The 19,140-nt window shown below is 38.0% G+C and overlaps 1 protein-coding gene across 1 annotated transcript; it reads right to left on the bottom strand.

Annotated features, from left to right (window-relative positions):
• Positions 1-16,138: 16,138 nt before the first annotated feature.
• LOC137199223 (neurexin-3-beta-like) lies at positions 16,139-19,016 on the bottom strand. Its single transcript, XM_067613353.1, has one exon. It carries the CDS (start codon positions 19,014-19,016, stop codon positions 18,033-18,035), a length of 984 nt encoding a protein of 327 aa, XP_067469454.1. The 3' UTR covers positions 16,139-18,032.
• Between the last annotated feature and the right edge of the window lie 124 nt (positions 19,017-19,140).

Here is a 19,140-nt window from a genome sequence, read left to right as displayed (position 1 = left end):
TCATAATTGAGAAATGAGTGGTTTTTCATCATATGTGAGCCAGATCATCCAAAATCACTCATTCTTCATCAAAAAAGGTTGTTTTCCGAGGATAACAGCAGAAAGGGCACTTCCCATTTCATGGTGCAGAAATGAATGTTTTTTTTTCTGGAGAAATGAGTGGTTTTTCATCATATGTGAGCCACATCATCCGAAATCACTCATTGTGCATCAAAAAAGATTGTTTTGCCAGGATAACAGCAGAGATGGCACTTCCCATATCATGGTGCAGAAATGAGTGGTTTTTCATCATATGTGAGCCAGATCATTCAAAATCACTCATTCTGCATCAAAAAAGAGTGTTTTGCCAGGATAACAGCAGAAATGGCACTTCCCATATCATGGTGCAGAAATTAGTGGTTTTTCATCATATATGAACCAGATTCATACAAAATCACTCATTCTGCATCAAAAAAGAGTGTTTTGCCAGGATAACAGCAGAAAAGGTACTTCCCATGTCATTGAGCAGAAAATAATGGTTTTTCATCAGATCTGAATCAGGATCATCCAAAATCACTAATTGTATGAGCAGTTTCATCATACACAGAATGGTATCTGGATCTTTCATTTCTGGCCTTTTCCCACGTGCTGGGCCTCCAAAAGCAGTGTTTTGCAAGGACAACAGCAGAAAAGGTACTTCCCATGTCACTGAGCAGAAAATCGTGGTTTTTCATCATACATGAACCAGAATCATACAAAATCACTCATTCTATCTCAAAAAAAGAGTGTTTTGCAAGGACACCAGCAGAAAAGGTACTTCCCATGTCATGGTGCAGAAATGAGTGTTTTTTTTTTTTTATCAGATCTGAACCTGAATCATCCAAAATCACTAATTGTATGAGCAGTTTCATCATACACAGAATGGTATCTGGATCTGTCATTTCTGGCCTTTTCCCATGTATTGGGGCTCCAAAAGAAGTGCTTTGCGAGGATAACAACAGAAAAAGCACTTTCCATGTCATGGTGCAGAAATGAGTGGTTTTTCATCATATGTGAGCCAGATCATTCGAAATCACTCATTCTGCATCAAAAAAGAGTGTTTTGCAAGGATAACAGCAGAGATGGCACTTCCCATATCATGGTGCAGAAATGAATGGTTTTTCATCATATGTGAGCCAGATCATTGAAAATCACTCATTCTGCATCAAGAAAGAGTGTTTTGCCAGGATAACAGCAGAAATGGCACTTCCCATATCATGGTGCAGAAATGAGTGGTTTTTCATCATATATGAACCAGAATCGTACAAAATCACTCATTCCGCGTCAAAAAAGAGTGTTTTGCCAGGATAACAGCAGAAAAGGTACTTCCCATGTCATTGAGCAGAAATGAGTGGTTTTTCATCAGATCTGAACCAGAATCATCCAAAATCACTAATTGTATGAGCAGTTTCATCATACACAGAATGGTATCTGGATCTGTCATTTCTGGCCTTTTCCCACGTGCTGGGCCTCCAAAAGCAGTGTTTTGCAAGGATAACAGCAGAAAAGGCACTTCCCATGTCATAATTGAGAAATGAGTGGTTTTTCATCATATGTGAGCCAGATCATCCAAAATGACCAGAATTGTACAAAATCACTCATTCCGCGTCAAAGAAGAGTGTTTTGGCAGGATAACAGCAGAAAAGGTTCTTCCCATGTCATGTTGCAGAAATGAGTGGGGTTTTTTTTCCATCAGATCTGAACCAGAATCATCCAAAATCAGTAATTGTATGAGCTGTTTCATCATACACAGAATGGTATCTGGATCTGTCATTTCTGGCCTTTTCCCACAAGCTGGGCCTCCAAAAGCAGTGTTTTTCAAGGATAACAGCAGAAAAAGCACTTCCCATGTCATAGTTGAGAAATGAGTGGTTTTTCATCATATGTGAGCCAGATCATCCAAAATCACTCATTCTTCATCAAAAAAGATTGTTTTCCGAGGATAACAGCAGAAAAGGCACTTTCCCTGTCATGGTGCAGAAATGAATTTTTTTTTTTTCAGATCTGAACCAGAATCATCCAAAATCACTAATTGTATGAGCAGTTTTATCATACATAGAATGATATCTGGATCTGTCATTTCTGGCCTTTTCCCACGTGCTCGGCCTCCAAATGCAGTGTTTTGCCAGGATAACAGCAGAAGAGGTCCTCCCCATGTCACTGAGCAGAAATGAATGGTTTTTCATCAGATCTGAACCAGAATCATCCAAAATCAGTCACTGTGCATCAAAGAAGAGTGTTTTGCCAGGATAACAGCAGAAAAGGTACTTCCCATGTCATTGAGCAGAAAATCATGGTTTTTCATCAAATCTGAACCAGAATAATACAAAATCACTCATTCTATATCAAAAAAGAGTGTTTTGCAAGGACACCAGCAGAAAAGGTACTTCCCATGTCACGGTGCAGAAATGAGTGGGTGTTTTGTTTATATCAGATCTGAGCCCGTATCATCCAAAATCACTACTTTTATCAGCACTTTCAACTTACACAGAATAGTAGTTCATAATTTCTCTTTTGACTGTTGTCCATTTAGTCTGCATCAAAAAAGAATGTTTTGCCAGGATAACAGCAGAAAAGGTACTTCCCTTGTCACTGAGCAGAAAATAGTGGTTTTTCATCAGATCTGAACCAGAATCATCCAAAATCACTACTTTCACCTTACACAGAATAATAGTTCATAATCTCTCTTTTGGCTGTTGTCCATTAATTCTGCATCAAAAAAGAGTGTTTTGCCAGGATAACAGCAGAAAAGGTAATTCCCATGTCATTGTCCAGAATCTACTGGTTTTTCATCATATATGAACCAGAATCATACAAAATCACTCATTGTATATCAAAAATATAAAAATAAAAAAAAGAGTGTTTTGCAAGGACACCAGCAGAAAAGATACTTCCCATGTCATGGTGCAGAAATTAGTGGATTTTATTTATCAGATCTGAACCAGAATCATCCAAAATCACTAATTGTATGAGCAGTTTCATCATACACAGAATGGTATCTGGATCTGTCATTTCCGGCCTTTTCCCACGTATTGGGAAAGCAGTGCTTTGCGAGGATAACAGCAGAAAAAGCACTTTCCATGTCATGATGCAGAAATGAGTGGTATTTCATCATATGTGAGCCAGAATCATCCAAAATCACTAATTGTATGAGCAGTTTCATCATACACAGAATGGTATCTGGATCTGTCATTTCTGGCCTTTTCCCACGTGCTGGGCCTCCAAAAGCAGTGTTTTGCAAGGACAACAGCAGAAAAGGTACTTCCCATGTCACTGAGCAGAAAATTGTGGTTTTTCATCATACATGAACCAGAATCATACAAAATCACTCATTCTATATCAAAAAAAGAATGTTTTGCAAGGACACCAGCAGAAAAGGCACTTCCCATGTCATAGTGGAGAAATGAGTGGTTTGTCATCATATGTGAGCCAGATCATCCAAAATCACTCATTCTGCATCAAAAAAGATTGTTTTGCCAGGATAACAGCAGAAATGGCACTTCCCATATCATGGTGCAGAGATGAGTGGTTTTTCATCATATATGAACCAGAATCATCCAAAATCACTAATTGTATGAGCAGTTTCATCATACACAGAATGGTATCTGGATCTGTCATTTCTGGCCTTTTCCCACGTGCTGGGCCTCCAAAAGCAGTGTTTTGCAAGGACAACAGCAGAAAAGGTACTTCCCATGTCACTGAGCAGAAAATTGTGGTTTTTCATCATACATGAACCAGAATCATACAAAATCACTCATTCTATATCAAAAAAAGAATGTTTTGCAAGGACACCAGCAGAAAAGGCACTTCCCATGTCATAGTGGAGAAATGAGTGGTTTGTCATCATATGTGAGCCAGCTCATCCAAAATCACTCATTCTGCATCAAAAAAGATTGTTTTGCAAGGATAACAGAAGAAAAGGCACTTCCCATGTCATGGTGCAGAAATGAATGGTTTTTCATCAGATCTGAACCAGAATCATCCAAAATCACTACTTTCACCTTACACAGAATAATAGTTCATAATCTCTCTTTTGGCTTTTGTCCATTTATTCTGCATCAAAAAAGAGTGTTTTGCCAGGATAACAGCAGAAAAGGTAATTCACATGTCATTGTCCAGAATCTACTGGTTTTTCATCATATATGAACCAGAATCATACAAAATCACTAATTGTATGAGCAGTTTCATCATACACAGAATGGTATCTGGATCTGTCATTTCTGGCCTTTTCCCACGTGCTGGGCCTCCAAAAGCAGTGTTTTGCAAGGACAACAGCAGAAAAGGTACTTCCCATGTCACTGAGCAGAAAATCGTGGTTTTTCATCATACATGAACCAGAATCATACAAAATCACTCATTCTATATCAAAAAAAGAGTGTTTTGCAAGGACACGAGCAGAAAAGTTACTTCCCATGTCATGGTGTAGAAATGAGTGGGTTTTTTTTTATCAGATCTGAACCAGAATCATCCAAAATCACTCACTGTGCATCAAAGAAGAGTGTTTTGCCAGGATAACAGCAGAAAAGGTACTTCTCATGTCATTGAGCAGAAAATAATGGTTTTTCATCAGATCTGAACCAGAATCATACAAAATCACTCATTCTATATCAAAAAAAGAGGGTTTTGCAAGGACACCAGCAGAAAAGGTAATTCCCATGTCATGGTGCAGAAATGACTGTTTTTTTTTTATCAGATCTGAACCGGAATCATCCAAAATCACTAATTGTATGAGCAGTTTCATCATACACAGAATGGTATCTGGATCTGTCTTCTCTGGCCTTTTCCCACATATTGGGGCTCCAACAGCAGTGCTTTGCGAGGATAACAGCAGAAAAAGCACTTTCCATGTCATGGTGCAGAAATGAGTGGTTTTTCATTATATGTGAGCCAGAACATCCAAAATCACTCATTTTGCATCAAAGAAGAGTGTTTTGCCAGGATAACAGCAGAAAAGGTAATTCCCATGTCATTGAGCAGAAATTAGTGGTTTTTCATCATATATGAACCAGAATCATCCAAAATCACTAATTGTATGAGCAGTTTCATCATACACAGAATGGTATCTGGATCTGTCATTTCTGGCCTTTTCCCACGTGCTGGGCCTCCAAAAGCAGTGTTTTGCAAGGATAACAGCAGAAAAGGCACTTCCCATGTCATAATTGAGAAATGAGTGGTTTTTCATCATATGTGAGCCAGATCATCCAAAATCAGTCATTCTTCATCAAAAAAGATTGTTTTCCGAGGATAACAGCAGAAAGGGCACTTCCCATGTCATGGTGCAGAAATGAGTGGGTTTTTTTTTTTATCAGATCTGAACCAGAATTATCCAAAATAACTACTTTCACCTTACACAGAATAATAGTTCATAATCTCTCCTTTGGCTGTTGTCCATTTATTCTGCATCAAAGAACAGTGTTTTGCCAGGATAACAGCAGAAAAGGTAATTCACATGTCACTGAGTAGAAAATAGTGGTTTTTCATCATATATTAACCAGAATCATACAAAATCACTCATTCTATATCAAAAAAAGAGTGTTTCGCAAGGACACCAGCAGAAAAGGTACTTCCCATGTCATGGTGCAGAAATGAGTGTTTTGTTTATCAGATCTGAACCAGAATCAACCAAAATCACTAATTGTATGAGCAGTTTCATCATACACAGAATGGTATCTGGATCTGTCATTTCTGGCCTTTTCCCACGAATTGGGGCTCCAGATGCAGTGCTTTGCGAGGATAACAACAGAAAAGCACTTCCCATGTCATGATGCAGAAATGAGTGGGGTTTTTTTTTATCAGATCTGAACCAGAATCATCCAAAATCACTAATTGTATGAGCAGTTTCATCATACACAGAATGGTATCTGGATCTGTCATTTCTGGCCTTTTCCCACGTGCTGGGCCTGCAAAAGCAGTGTTTTGCAAGGATAACAGCAGAAAATGCACTTCCCATTTCATAGTGGAGAAATGAGTGGTTTTTCATCATATGTGAGCCACATCATCCAAAATCACTAATTGTATGAGCAGTTTCATCATACACAGAATGGTATCTGGATCTGTCATTTCTGGCCTTTTCCCACGAATTGGGGCTCCAGATGCAGTGCTTTGCGAGGATAACAGCAGAAAAAGCACTTCCCATGTCATGATGCAGAAATGAGTGGGGTTTTTTTTTATCAGATCTGAACCAGAATCATCCAAAATCACTACTTTCATGAGCATTTTCACCTTACACAGAATAATAGTTCATAATCTCTTTTTTGGCTTTTGTCCATTTATTCTGCATCAAAAAAGAGTGTTTTGCCAGGATAACAGCAGAAAAGGTAATTCCCATGTCATTGTCCAGAATCTACTGGTTTTTCATCATATTTAAACCAGAATCATACAAAATCACTCATTTTATACATAAAAAAAGAGTGTTTTGCAAGGATAACAACAGAAAAGGTACTTCCCATATCATGGTGCAGAAATGAGTGGGGTTTTTTTTTATCAGATCTGAACCAGAATCATCCAAAATCACTAATTGTATGAGCAGTTTCATCATACACAGAATGGTATCTGGATCTGTCATTTCTGGCCTTTTCCCACTTGCTGGGCCTCCAAAAGCAGTGTTTTGCAAGGATAACAGCAGAAAAGGCACTTCCCATTTCATAGTGGAGAAATGAGTGGTTTTTCATCATATGTGAGACATATCATCCAAAATCACTCATTGTGCATCAAAAAAGATTGTTTTGCCAGGATAACAGCAGAAAAGGTACTTCCCATGTCATAGTGGAGAAATGAGTGTTTTTTTTTATCAGATCTGAACCAGAATCATCCAAAATAACTACTTTCACCTTACACAGAATAATAGTTCATAATCTCTCCTTTGGCTTTTGTCCATTTATTCTGCATCAAAGAACAGTGTTTTGCCAGGATAACAGCAGAAAAGGTAATTCACATGTCACTGAGTAGAAAATAGTGGTTTTTCATCATATATGAACCAGAATCATACAAAATCACTCATTCTATATCAAAAAAAGAGTGTTTCGCAAGGACACCAGCAGAAAAGGTACTTCCCATGTCATGGTGCAGAAATGAGTGTTTTGTTTATCAGATCTGAACCAGAATCATCCAAAATCACTAATTGTATGAGCAGTTTCATCATACACAGAATGGTATCTGGAACTGTCATTTCTGGCCTTTTCCCACGAATTGGGGATCCAAATGCAGTGCTTTGCGAGGATAACAGCAGAAAAAGCACTTCCCATGTCATGATGCAGAAATGAGTGGTATTTCATCATATGTCAGCCAGATCATCCAAAATCACTCATTTTGCAACAAAGAAGAGTGTTTTGCCAGGATAACAGCAGAAAAGGTACTTCCCATGTCATTGAGCAGAAAATAGGGGTTTTTCATCAGATCTGAACCAGAATCATCCAAAATCACTACTTTCATGAGCATTTTCACCTTACACAGAATAATAGTTCATAATCTCTCTTTTGGCTTTTGTCCATTTATTCTGCATCAAAAAAGAGTGTTTTGCCAGGATAACAGCAGAAAAGGTAATTCACATGTCATTGTCCAGAATCTACTGGTTTTTCATCATATATGAACCAGAATCATACAAAATCACTAATTGTATGAGCAGTTTCATCATACACACAATGGTATCTGGATCTGTCATTTCTGGCCTTTTCCCACGTGCTGGGCCTCCAAAAGCAGTGTTTTGCAAGGACAACAGCAGAAAAGGTACTTCCCATGTCACTGAGCAGAAAATCGTGGTTTTTCATCATACATGAACCAGAATCATACAAAATCACTCATTCTATATCAAAAAAAGAATGTTTTGCAAGGACACGAGCAGAAAAGTTACTTCCCATGTCATGGTGTAGAAATGAGTGGGTTTTTTTTTATCAGATCTGAACCAGAATCATCCAAAATCACTCACTGTGCATCAAAGAAGAGTGTTTTGCCAGGATAACAGCAGAAAAGGTAATTCACATGTCACTGAGTAGAAAATAGTGATTTTTCATCATATATGAACCAGAATCATACAAAATCACTCATTCTATATCAAAAAAAGAGTGTTTCGCAAGTACACCAGCAGAAAAGGTACTTCCCATGTCATGGTGCAGAAATGAGTGTTTTGTTTATCAGATCTGAACCAGAATCATCCAAAATCACTAATTGTATGAGCAGTTTCATCATACACAGAATGGTATCTGGAACTGTCATTTCTGGCCTTTTCCCACGAATTGGGGATCCAAATGCAGTGCTTTGCGAGGATAACAGCAGAAAAAGCACTTCCCATGTCATGATGCAGAAATGAGTGGTATTTCATCATATGTCAGCCAGATCATCCAAAATCACTCATTTTGCAACAAAGAAGAGTGTTTTGCCAGGATAACAGCAGAAAAGGTACTTCCCATGTCATTGAGCAGAAAATAGGGGTTTTTCATCAGATCTGAACCAGAATCATCCAAAATCACTACTTTCATGAGCATTTTCACCTTACACAGAATAATAGTTCATAATCTCTCTTTTGGCTTTTGTCCATTTATTCTGCATCAAAAAAGAGTGTTTTGCCAGGATAACAGCAGAAAAGGTAATTCACATGTCATTGTCCAGAATCTACTGGTTTTTCATCATATATGAACCAGAATCATACAAAATCACTAATTGTATGAGCAGTTTCATCATACACACAATGGTATCTGGATCTGTCATTTCTGGCCTTTTCCCACGTGCTGGGCCTCCAAAAGCAGTGTTTTGCAAGGACAACAGCAGAAAAGGTACTTCCCATGTCACTGAGCAGAAAATCGTGGTTTTTCATCATACATGAACCAGAATCATACAAAATCACTCATTCTATATCAAAAAAAGAGTGTTTTGCAAGGACACGAGCAGAAAAGTTACTTCCCATGTCATGGTGTAGAAATGAGTGGGTTTTTTTTTATCAGATCTGAACCAGAATCATCCAAAATCACTCACTGTGCATCAAAGAAGAGTGTTTTGCCAGGATAACAGCAGAAAAGGTAATTCACATGTCACTGAGTAGAAAATAGTGGTTTTTCATCATATATGAACCAGAATCATACAAAATCACTCATTCTATATCAAAAAAAGAGTGTTTCGCAAGTACACCAGCAGAAAAGGTACTTCCCATGTCATGGTGCAGAAATGAGTGTTTTGTTTATCAGATCTGAACCAGAATCATCCAAAATCACTAATTGTATGAGCAGTTTCATCATACACAGAATGGTATCTGGAACTGTCATTTCTGGCCTTTTCCCACGAATTGGGGATCCAAATGCAGTGCTTTGCGAGGATAACAGCAGAAAAAGCACTTCCCATGTCATGATGCAGAAATGAGTGGTATTTCATCATATGTCAGCCAGATCATCCAAAATCACTCATTTTGCAACAAAGAAGAGTGTTTTGCCAGGATAACAGCAGAAAAGGTACTTCCCATGTCATTGAGCAGAAAATAGGGGTTTTTCATCAGATCTGAACCAGAATCATCCAAAGTCACTACTTTCATGAGCATTTTCACCTTACACAGAATAATAGTTCATAATCTCTTTTTTGGCTTTTGTCCATTTATTCTGCATCAAAAAAGAGTGTTTTGCCAGGATAACAACAGAAAAGGTAATTCCCATGTCATTGTCCAGAATCTACTGGTTTTTCATCATATATGAACCAGAATCGTACAAAATCACTCATTTTATATATAAAAAAAGAGTGTTTTGCAAGGACACCAGCAGAAAAGGTACTTCCCATATCATGGTGCAGAAATGAGTGGGTTTTTTTTTTTATCAGATCTGAACCAGAATCATCCAAAATCACTAATTGTATGAGCAGTTTCATCATACACAGAATGGTATCTGGATCTGTCATTTCTGGCCTTTTCCCACGTGCTGGGCCTCCAAAAGCAGTGTTTTGCAAGGATAACAGCAGAAAAGGCACTTCCCATTTCATAGTGGAGAAATGAGTGGTTTTTCATCATATGTGAGCCACATCATCCAAAATCACTCATTGTGCATCAAAAAAGATTGTTTTGCCAGGATAACAGCAGAAAAGGCACTTCCCATGTCATGGTGCAGAAATGAGTGTTTTTTTTTTTTATCAGATCTGAACCAGAATCATCCAAAATAACTACTTTCACCTTACACAGAATAATAATTCATAATCTCTCCTTTGGCTTTTGTCCATTTATTCTGAATCAAAGAACAGTGTTTTGCCAGGATAACAGCAGAAAAGGTACTTCCCATGTCATTGTCCAGAATCTACTGGTTTTTCATCATATATGAACCAGAATCATACAAAATCACTCATTCTATATAAAAAAAAGAGTGTTTTGCAAGAACACCGGCAGAAAAGGTACTTCCCATGTCATGGTGCAGAAATGAGTGTTTTTTTTTTATCAGATCTGAACCAGAATCATCCAAAATCACTAATTGTATGAGCAGGTTCATCATACACAGCATAGTATCTGGATCTGTCATTTCTGGCATTTTCCCACGTGCTGGGCCTCCAAAAGCAGTGTTTTGCGAGGATAACAGCAGAAAAGGCACTTCCCATGTCATGGTGCAGAGATGAGTGGTTTTCTATTAGATCTCAACCAGAATCATCCAAAATCACTCACTGTGCATCAAAGAAGAGTGTTTTGCCAAGATAACAGCAGAAAAGGTACTTCCCATGTCATTGAGCTGAAATTAGTGGTTTTTCATCAGATCCGAACCAGAATTATCCAAAATCACTAATTGTAAGAAATAATAGACTTATATGGAGCTATTTGGAGTTATTTGTTCAGAGGATCAGTTAGAAATAACACAGGGAGGAAGAGTACAAGCAGAAAGAGGCACAGTGAGATGTTTAATGAAGAGCTGCAGACAACCAGCACACAAACTGAACACCTCCAACAAACTACTCATTTTACTTTGCTGGCGTCATGGCTTGGCGTAACTACTCCCGGAGCAGAGCAGCGAACTCACGCGCTGTGCACGTGTCCATATAAAGAAATCCGTCACAAACTGACGTCAGCTTGGGCCAAAAGTAGAAAAAACCGTTGGAAACTGAGTGTTCAGAGCAGTCTGAAGCTGCTGCATTTTGCTCCCAGGGATTACTGCTACATACATTTACCTCGTTTTTTGACACATCGGCCATTTTTAACATGAACATCTGACATTGTGATATTATATATATATGTCTGAAAACAAGGAAAAGCATAATACATCCCCTTTAAAAATATCTTATATGTTATGATTACTTGAATGTATGTTATCTTATTTGAGTGAATAGTTGTTTGATTTTATTATATTTTATTGTATTTACATTTTATGAATTGCACTTAATTCCTCTATTGCACACACTTTTTTATAGCACTTATAAAACCAGACAGTTATAACCTGCATAAACTTGGCACCTTAAAGGGTTGGCGTACACATATCTTATATACACATCCCCTCTTTTTAAATGAATTACTCTATTAATAAGGATACTCACCTGCTGAAAGTACTTCTTTCAAATAAACAAATCATAATTATCTCAGAGCAAATGTTTTAAGAGCAGTTTATCTCCCATGTAAATAATTCCCCTCCCCATGGTATGAATTTACTAATCCACTACAGTATTAAATGTGGTTTGAAATAACTAAATATTTATTCCTAGTACTTAAAATTATTTTTTAATACTAACCCATGGTGTGTTCTCTTTTGTGTGTATGTGTTTTAAACAATTTTAGCACTTATTTTGACTTACACCTCTTGTATATTCCTATTTTAATGAAATCTCTTCTCTATTTATATATATGTATATTTTTTTAAAACTGCCATTTTAACATTGCTCGTTTTTATTTAATGAGCTGAATAAAAGATGAATTATGGGAAGCCAGCAGCTTCTCCTCTGTCCCTCCAGAGTAAGTGTACCAAATGAATCTTGTGGATTTTAATAAGTAGTAAAACTGAAAAGCTACATCAATTGTCATACAACAAGGTGAAAAACACAAAATACAAACTACATCTACATGCTTGTGACAGAATCCCTTGGACTGTGCCACGCCCCGAACAGCAAAGGATAGAAACCACATGTAAATTCAAGATTTATATGTCAAAGTCTTGTGACTCATTTAAAGTTCAAATGAAGTTTGTATCTAAAACTATGTGGGAACAGTAAATGTTCAAAAAGGTGTGGGTTCGCTCACACTCTCCATTCAAATATATGAATATTTTTCTGTGTCCAACTGCAGTTACTTATTGTCTCTACACACCTGACAGTACACATTTCAATCAAACTTTGACCAGGTCATGTGCGTTAAAAGTCTTTCCTTTTCTAAAAATAGACGATGAAAATTAGGAAGTGAATTTCTTTTACACACAAACTCATAAAATTTTAATTTAGTTATTGAAATTAAAGTGAATGGGCCCAAAACTTGCATAATTTTGATGACACAGGGATGAGCAAGACAGACATGTCACACCCTGCAGAAAATTGTCATCCTCACACCGTTGAGATTTGATGTTTTGCCATGACAGAGGAAATTGCTATAACTTTATTGTACATGCTCCACTCTGCACCAAACTTCACATGTTTGTAAAGTCAGACCTGTCAGCCCAGGTCTGGAGACATCTACATGCCCGTGACAGAAGCCCTTGGACTGCACCGTGCCCCGACGTGCGCAAGGGTGTGAAGTCCCGTTCAACACTGCTTGCAGCTTTAATTGGAACCTGAATTTAATTGTTACTCTCTGTTGGGGGTCAGTGGAGGGAAGGAGACACCATTTTCTCGCTTTAGTTTTCCTTTTTATTTCTTTGATTTTCCTTGATTTCCTTTAGAAGACTTACGATTTCAAGTAACATACAATGCCACCAGGTTTGTTCAGTATATCCCAACTTCATGAAATATTGGACCTTGGTATATATGGGCTTTAACATATATATATTTATTTTTTGATGTATAGCTGTGCCTGTTGACTAACATTCTGTTTCTTTTTTCCGCCATTTCCACATATGTATATCTAATATGTATATCTAATATATATATATATATATATATATATATATATACACACACACACACACACACACACACACACACACACACACACACACACATATATATATATATATATATGTATATGTGTGTGTGTAAGTTTATTTGTTTGTATACTGTTAACATGTCAAATGCCAGTATAATTAAGAATTATTTTGTGATGATTATTCAGACTTATTTGCCTTACTTTTCCTGCTGTCATGCTACCATGTTAGTCATGTCATGCTTGCTATTTCAGTTGTATCAAGATATTTTGATGTTATATGAGACTTACAGTTTTGAACCTGATCCTGTCTTGGGTCCTTTATGGGACAGTTTTAGCTTTCTTCATAACTACATATACAAACATGAAGTGTTTGTATATGTAGCTTTCTACATATACAAACAATATCCTCTAACAATAAGGATATTGTTAGAGGAAGGAATACACAAAAGTTTGTCGCTGGTTTTGACAAGTTATCACATTACCAAGCAGTCACTGCATTATGAGTTGGGAGAAAAATTTGAAGAAGAAAAGCCCTCTAGCGGCAGCAGTAATTATGATCGGAACAAAGGAGGAAATCAGGTGACATTATTATAGGGTGACAAAGTCCATGTACAGAAGAGGTTGGCGTGGATCGATGGGTAAACAAACTATCAGACTTTAATACAGAAGACATGGGTTAACATTGTGTTTAACCTTAACCATGCTGTTATTGCCGTAACTTAACCCTAAATTTAAAACAAAGTACTTATTTTGACCTAAATCATGATCTTTCCCTAAACCCATACAAGTTGTTTTTGTGCCTAGACCTAACCAAACATTGTCACATCATAAAAGGTTTTCAGAACAGTCCCCAGCAATGAAACGTTTATAGCACATTACTGTTTAAATAAGAAATTATTCACACTGACACTGATCAATAAATGATCATCTCATATCTCTCATGGTATGATCGCTCACACTGAGGGAACATTCCTATCATACTTATATCATACTGGGCTACTGGTTATGTGAACATTCCTGAACCTTAAAACTGATGCATTGTGTTGTAGCTGAGAGATGATCTCTGCTTTTAGCAGATGATGTAGTTCTGCTGCCTTTATTGGACTGTGACTTTAAGCTTCCCAGTGGATGGAGTGAAATAGGGTTTAACCTCAACAAAGAGATTAGTGCATAATGACAATTATGTGATTGTACCAGACTGTCATGGTAAAGACAGAGCTTTTGTGCTGAATGAGCCCAGTTTTTTTGGGTGCTTCCCTGTGGACCTTTTCTTCCAGAGCCACCTGAGAAGTCCATGGAATCCCCCAGAAGGAACTGGAGAAGGTGGCTGGGGTGAAGGTCATGAGAATGACCTTGGTCTCTCCGACGTCCACTGGATGCAGTCACGCCAAATCATAGCCACTACGAGATTGCATGCCAACAGATTAAAAGCAAGAACAAAGCTGACCTTTTTTACCAGGAAATGTAGGCAGGATTTTAAGTAGAACAATGTCACCCCAAATCAAACATTCTGCCAAAAGAACAGAGAACTGTGACAGAGCTCACCATTCTATAGGCGGACAAAGGAAGGGTCCTATTGGATCGAGAGGCATATCAAACAAAGGTACAAATACTTAGTAACAACAACACCCACATTAAAATCTTATTGGATCCTATACAACAATACATAGCTAAAGCAGTAACAACAGTTAGACGTCTGGAAGAAGTTTTACCCAGCAGCAGAGGACATGCTGTATTTTCATGGCTTACCAAAGATAAATCAAACTGAGCTGTTGTAGCTGTCGCAACTTCACATATTAGTCAGCTAAATTCCTTTGTTGGCCTTGGGGGAAAATATATGAACACATGCATTAAGGAAGTATGAGAACATTCATACTTATTATCACCTGCATTTCTTTAACTGTATGCAATAATAAGTATTTTTTCAATTAAATTTTATAGACATCCATCTTAATTTTCTGGTGTCTCACTCTGTGTGAAGCCTTGGTTGTGAAACAGAGATGGGTCTAACATTTATGAACTCTGCTTTTATAGTTAACACAGTATATTTGCAGGACTTCATGTTACTCTCTCCTGTTTCTTGCATCCACCCCATTCAACCCTACATTTCTCAAAATGCTGTTCATGCTATAGTTCACTTGTTGAAGAAATGTCTAATTGTTTAAGGAGCAAGAATATGTGTTTTTTGTGTGTTTGCTCTGGAGCAGTGAAACTTACATAACTGCCTCTCAGACCAGATTGTGGACTCCGGTGTTCCTCACTTCCTGGTCCTCAGCATCATTAAGAAAAACCCTACTCCATCAGGTTCCTTTTACCCCTTTAGACCATAAAATGTTCCAGTGTCCATTATTGCCAGTGAGTAATGTGACGGTCCACCCGCTTGTGCTTATATTCTGTTTCTATAATGCAGCAGGCACCCAGAGGGTGGAGAGCTGATCAAGGTAGTTGGAAGCACCTGGACCCGGTACTCTCATCCCATAAGACCCTGGCTTTCTAGCTGCAAGGTTCTCCTCCTCCCGGTGCATTGTTATTTTGTTTTCAGCCATTCAACATCTTTTCCTCACATGACACTTTGCATTCATGCATACACGCACCCTCACTACTGATGACCACATCCCATTATATTCTTAGTCAGTTTTGTGTTTACTGTTGTACTTCTTAGTTAAATAAATGTCTCATTATTTGCCCTCAGCCTGTGTCCCCCTCTCTTTTGTCTTGACTTCATAGTCAGGCCGTGACAGTTAAAAGTAAATAGCAAAAACATTGACTAAGTGCATTATTTTACATCATAATGCATCTCCATCATTGAGCATGGTATCACCCTAACAAGTAGCCTTACTGCACCAATCAGAATTTAGCAACATTTGAAACAAAATCTAAAGCAGATTGGTGTTCTTGACTGTCAAACCATTTTTTTTAAAACAAAACTTGAAATTTGATCTCTGGTAATTAGGTATATTGAGTTGGGGAGAAAAAACAAGCTTTCAGGGGCATAAAGCTGCCTCATTTGTTCTTTCCTGTTGAATCTGAATGACTCCATGCTGAGAAAGAGGGAAAATGTTAAAGCGGTGTTGTATTTCCATAAGTAAATGCATAATTGGATTTCGATTGTAGTCCAAGGACTACAGTGTACTTTCAGAGAAAAATAAAAAGATATTTTAGAATTTGTTTTATTTGTTATCAAAGTAATGAAAAAAGGTTATGAAAAGTACCAATTATAACACAAAAATCTGAATTTCAGGCAAGAAAAAGACTTCACCTCCACATCATTAAATAACAAAGTATTAAATGACAATGGCAGAGAATGGGAACATAATTGGACAGTAAAATATTGTCAAAACAAGATGTTAACTAATGATAAGAAAGATGACAAGACAATGATTTGAAGTGACCAGTCCGATTAAAAAAAACAAAGAAAACAACAAACAACAACAAAAATACCACAATTTCAGCTCTTCTTAACTGTGAACCCCCAACCATTACAGCCTTTTTGATTTTTCTCTCTGTCATAACTCTGACTTTATTCTCTTCCAAAAAGAAATAACACTAGTGTAACCCAGAACAAGAAAGCCATGATACAGAAGGAAGGGCACCTTGTATTTGTTGGACAACTGCAAGTAGTTAAATATTCATGCAACTTTAGAAACATCTCTGGTTAGATCTCTAGGCTAACAATACATTTTTATTTTATATGAAATATCAATATGATTCTCCACATTCTGACTAAAGTTTTTCTCCATGTAAATTAACAGTTAATAGATTTTGTCATGAAATATGCTGATAAACCATATGTCCAGTCTGTACAATAGAGGTACTAAAAAATTACAACTGTCATGGTATATGTACAATATCCTACCTACAAATTACAACAGCTAGCATGTAATAAAATATGTAAACAAATTTCTTGTTTTTGACACAGTCGACTGTGACAGCAGATAGAACTCACACTTTCACCATTTGATTTATTTCTGTATACACATTTGTTAACAATGTTGTAGTACTGCATTTGTCTCTCTCCTGACACCTCCATAGAAAAACGGAATGATAGGCAATGAACCAACATACAGTTTTGCAAAAAGATAAGACCACCACTTGCTGTGCATCATTAATAGACTTTTTCTTTAAGAGAATCATTTTTTTCCATGATTAATATCTTTGAGGGCTTCAAAAAGAGGGGAGGGGCTAAGTTCTGATCAGATGATGAACTGTCTTGGCATTAGATAGAACATGGTCCAAGTGTAACACTGTATACTGGACTTTTACTGTACTGTACTTTACTGTAAAATTAGGATGGCATGCATTTTACAATCAGTTGGTTTTTACCAAGACAACCACCACATGTTTCCACAAAGTGAGTCACTGTCTGTCAGACAATGAGAATAACTGTGGTACATCAGATCCCAGAATGAACAGATTCAATTAGATCTGCCCATGGCAATTTGCTCACTTGCTTTCATTTTATACACAGAAAATTTCTTGCTGTTCTTTTTGGTTTTTTTTTCATTTGCTGAAAGCAAAAATAAGTAAGATACCACACTTTTATGTATAAACCATACAAATTTTGTCGTATTCTGATACAAGAGTCCTTTTTTACTTTGACAACGATCGTGTGTCTGACACCCTCTTGTTAAGCACTACATGTCGTTTACATGCTGAAAATGGTCAAGATTATGAGCCTTTTGTGATTTTACAAAAAAGTTTTTTGTTTAATGCCAAGGATCACATTGCTCTAAAAGTCACTTAGGAGAATGATGTAGCTGTGAAATATTTCTATACTGATAACGTCTCTGACCAGATAGAAGAGGAAGGTCTCTAAAGTTGCTATTTAGCCTTCTCGTTATGCTTACAATAGTAAGTGTGCTTTATATTACAGTACATGTCATCAGTTCAACTACTCAGCGCATCCATGTTATACCATCATTTGTCATAGCTCCTTGCGGAAAGTAAATGTTCTCTTAGTGCTTTCTTTCTTTAATGTCTCATGTTGACATAAGTCTCACAGTCACACATAATATTCCTTATCCTTATTTTTCTGTTTTTTGTTGCTGCCTTTCAAGCTCTGCTGTTTGTCCTTCATGACAGCGCCATTGCTCTGCACAGCTGAGTTGGTGATGTAGTTCCTGCTCTCGTCCACCTGGTAGGACCCTTCATCCCTGTTCCTGTACTTATACATGGCATAAAGAAGGATGAGGATGCACAGGGCAGCGGCTGCCACTATTCCGATGACCATCCCGGTGGTGCTGCTAGATTCACGAACCACTTCTGAGGGCCCTGGAACACGCCTGACGCCCGGTTCTGTGGGGAGTGCTGTGGGTATATTACGGAACATGGGGGAGGTTATTAATGGGCCCCTCAGCTTGGTGCTGTCTACCTCAAAGGATGTGGGCAATGGAAGCAACACTAGGTCGGGCTGGGGTTTTAGCTCGCGGTTATTCATTTTGCCAGCCAGCTGTTTGGCGGGAGCATTGTGGAGGGTGGCAGTGAAGGCAGAGGTGGCGGTGGTGCGGCTCTGGTCGGCGGTAAGTGGTATGGCGGTAGTGGTAGTCCTACCGCGTCTGGAGACTGAATGTTTGTTTTGTCTAAAAGTCTTGGGCGCGTGAGCTTTGTAGCCACCTTCAAAGCCCGACGTGGACAAGGTCTTATCTGTTATCAAGGAGAAGGTCGTGTAAAAATCTTCATCATCGGTAGGGGGCAGGTTAGACTTGAACGCTTCCCCAGAGCCATACCCCGATATCACCAAGCCATCATCATCACAATCATCGCTGCCTCGGTCCGACAAGCAAGGTACCCCCGCCTCAGTGGCCTTGGACAGGGACTCTTTGGTGGTCTCAATAATGGTGAGGAGTGGGTGGTGTGTTGAGGGAGTGTGAATGAAGGGTGCACGAGGAGCTACAGGGGGGTGCGCTAATGGATCCTCAAGTACTGAGATGACTAATTCAGCTCCTGGGGTTGGAGAAAGACAGGTAGTAATGTTAGAGGGCAGCATAGGGGTTTTATGAAATATAATTAATTATATATATATATATATATATATATGGACAGAAAAACGAAACAGGCAATGACTTAATCCAAATCCATGAAAATAAACTTGGCATATCAATTTAAGAAAT

The sequence above is a fragment of the Thunnus thynnus genome, chromosome 16 (genome assembly GCF_963924715.1).
Source record: "Thunnus thynnus chromosome 16, fThuThy2.1, whole genome shotgun sequence".
Taxonomy (NCBI): Eukaryota; Metazoa; Chordata; class Actinopteri; order Scombriformes; family Scombridae; genus Thunnus; species Thunnus thynnus.
This window is presented reverse-complemented; position numbering and strand designations above follow the sequence as displayed.

Excerpts from the sequence above, each read along its gene's own strand:
- LOC137199223 (XM_067613353.1), bottom strand. The coding sequence starts at position 19,016 with ATGCTGCCCTCTAACATTACTACCTGTCTTTCTCCAACCCCAGGAGCT.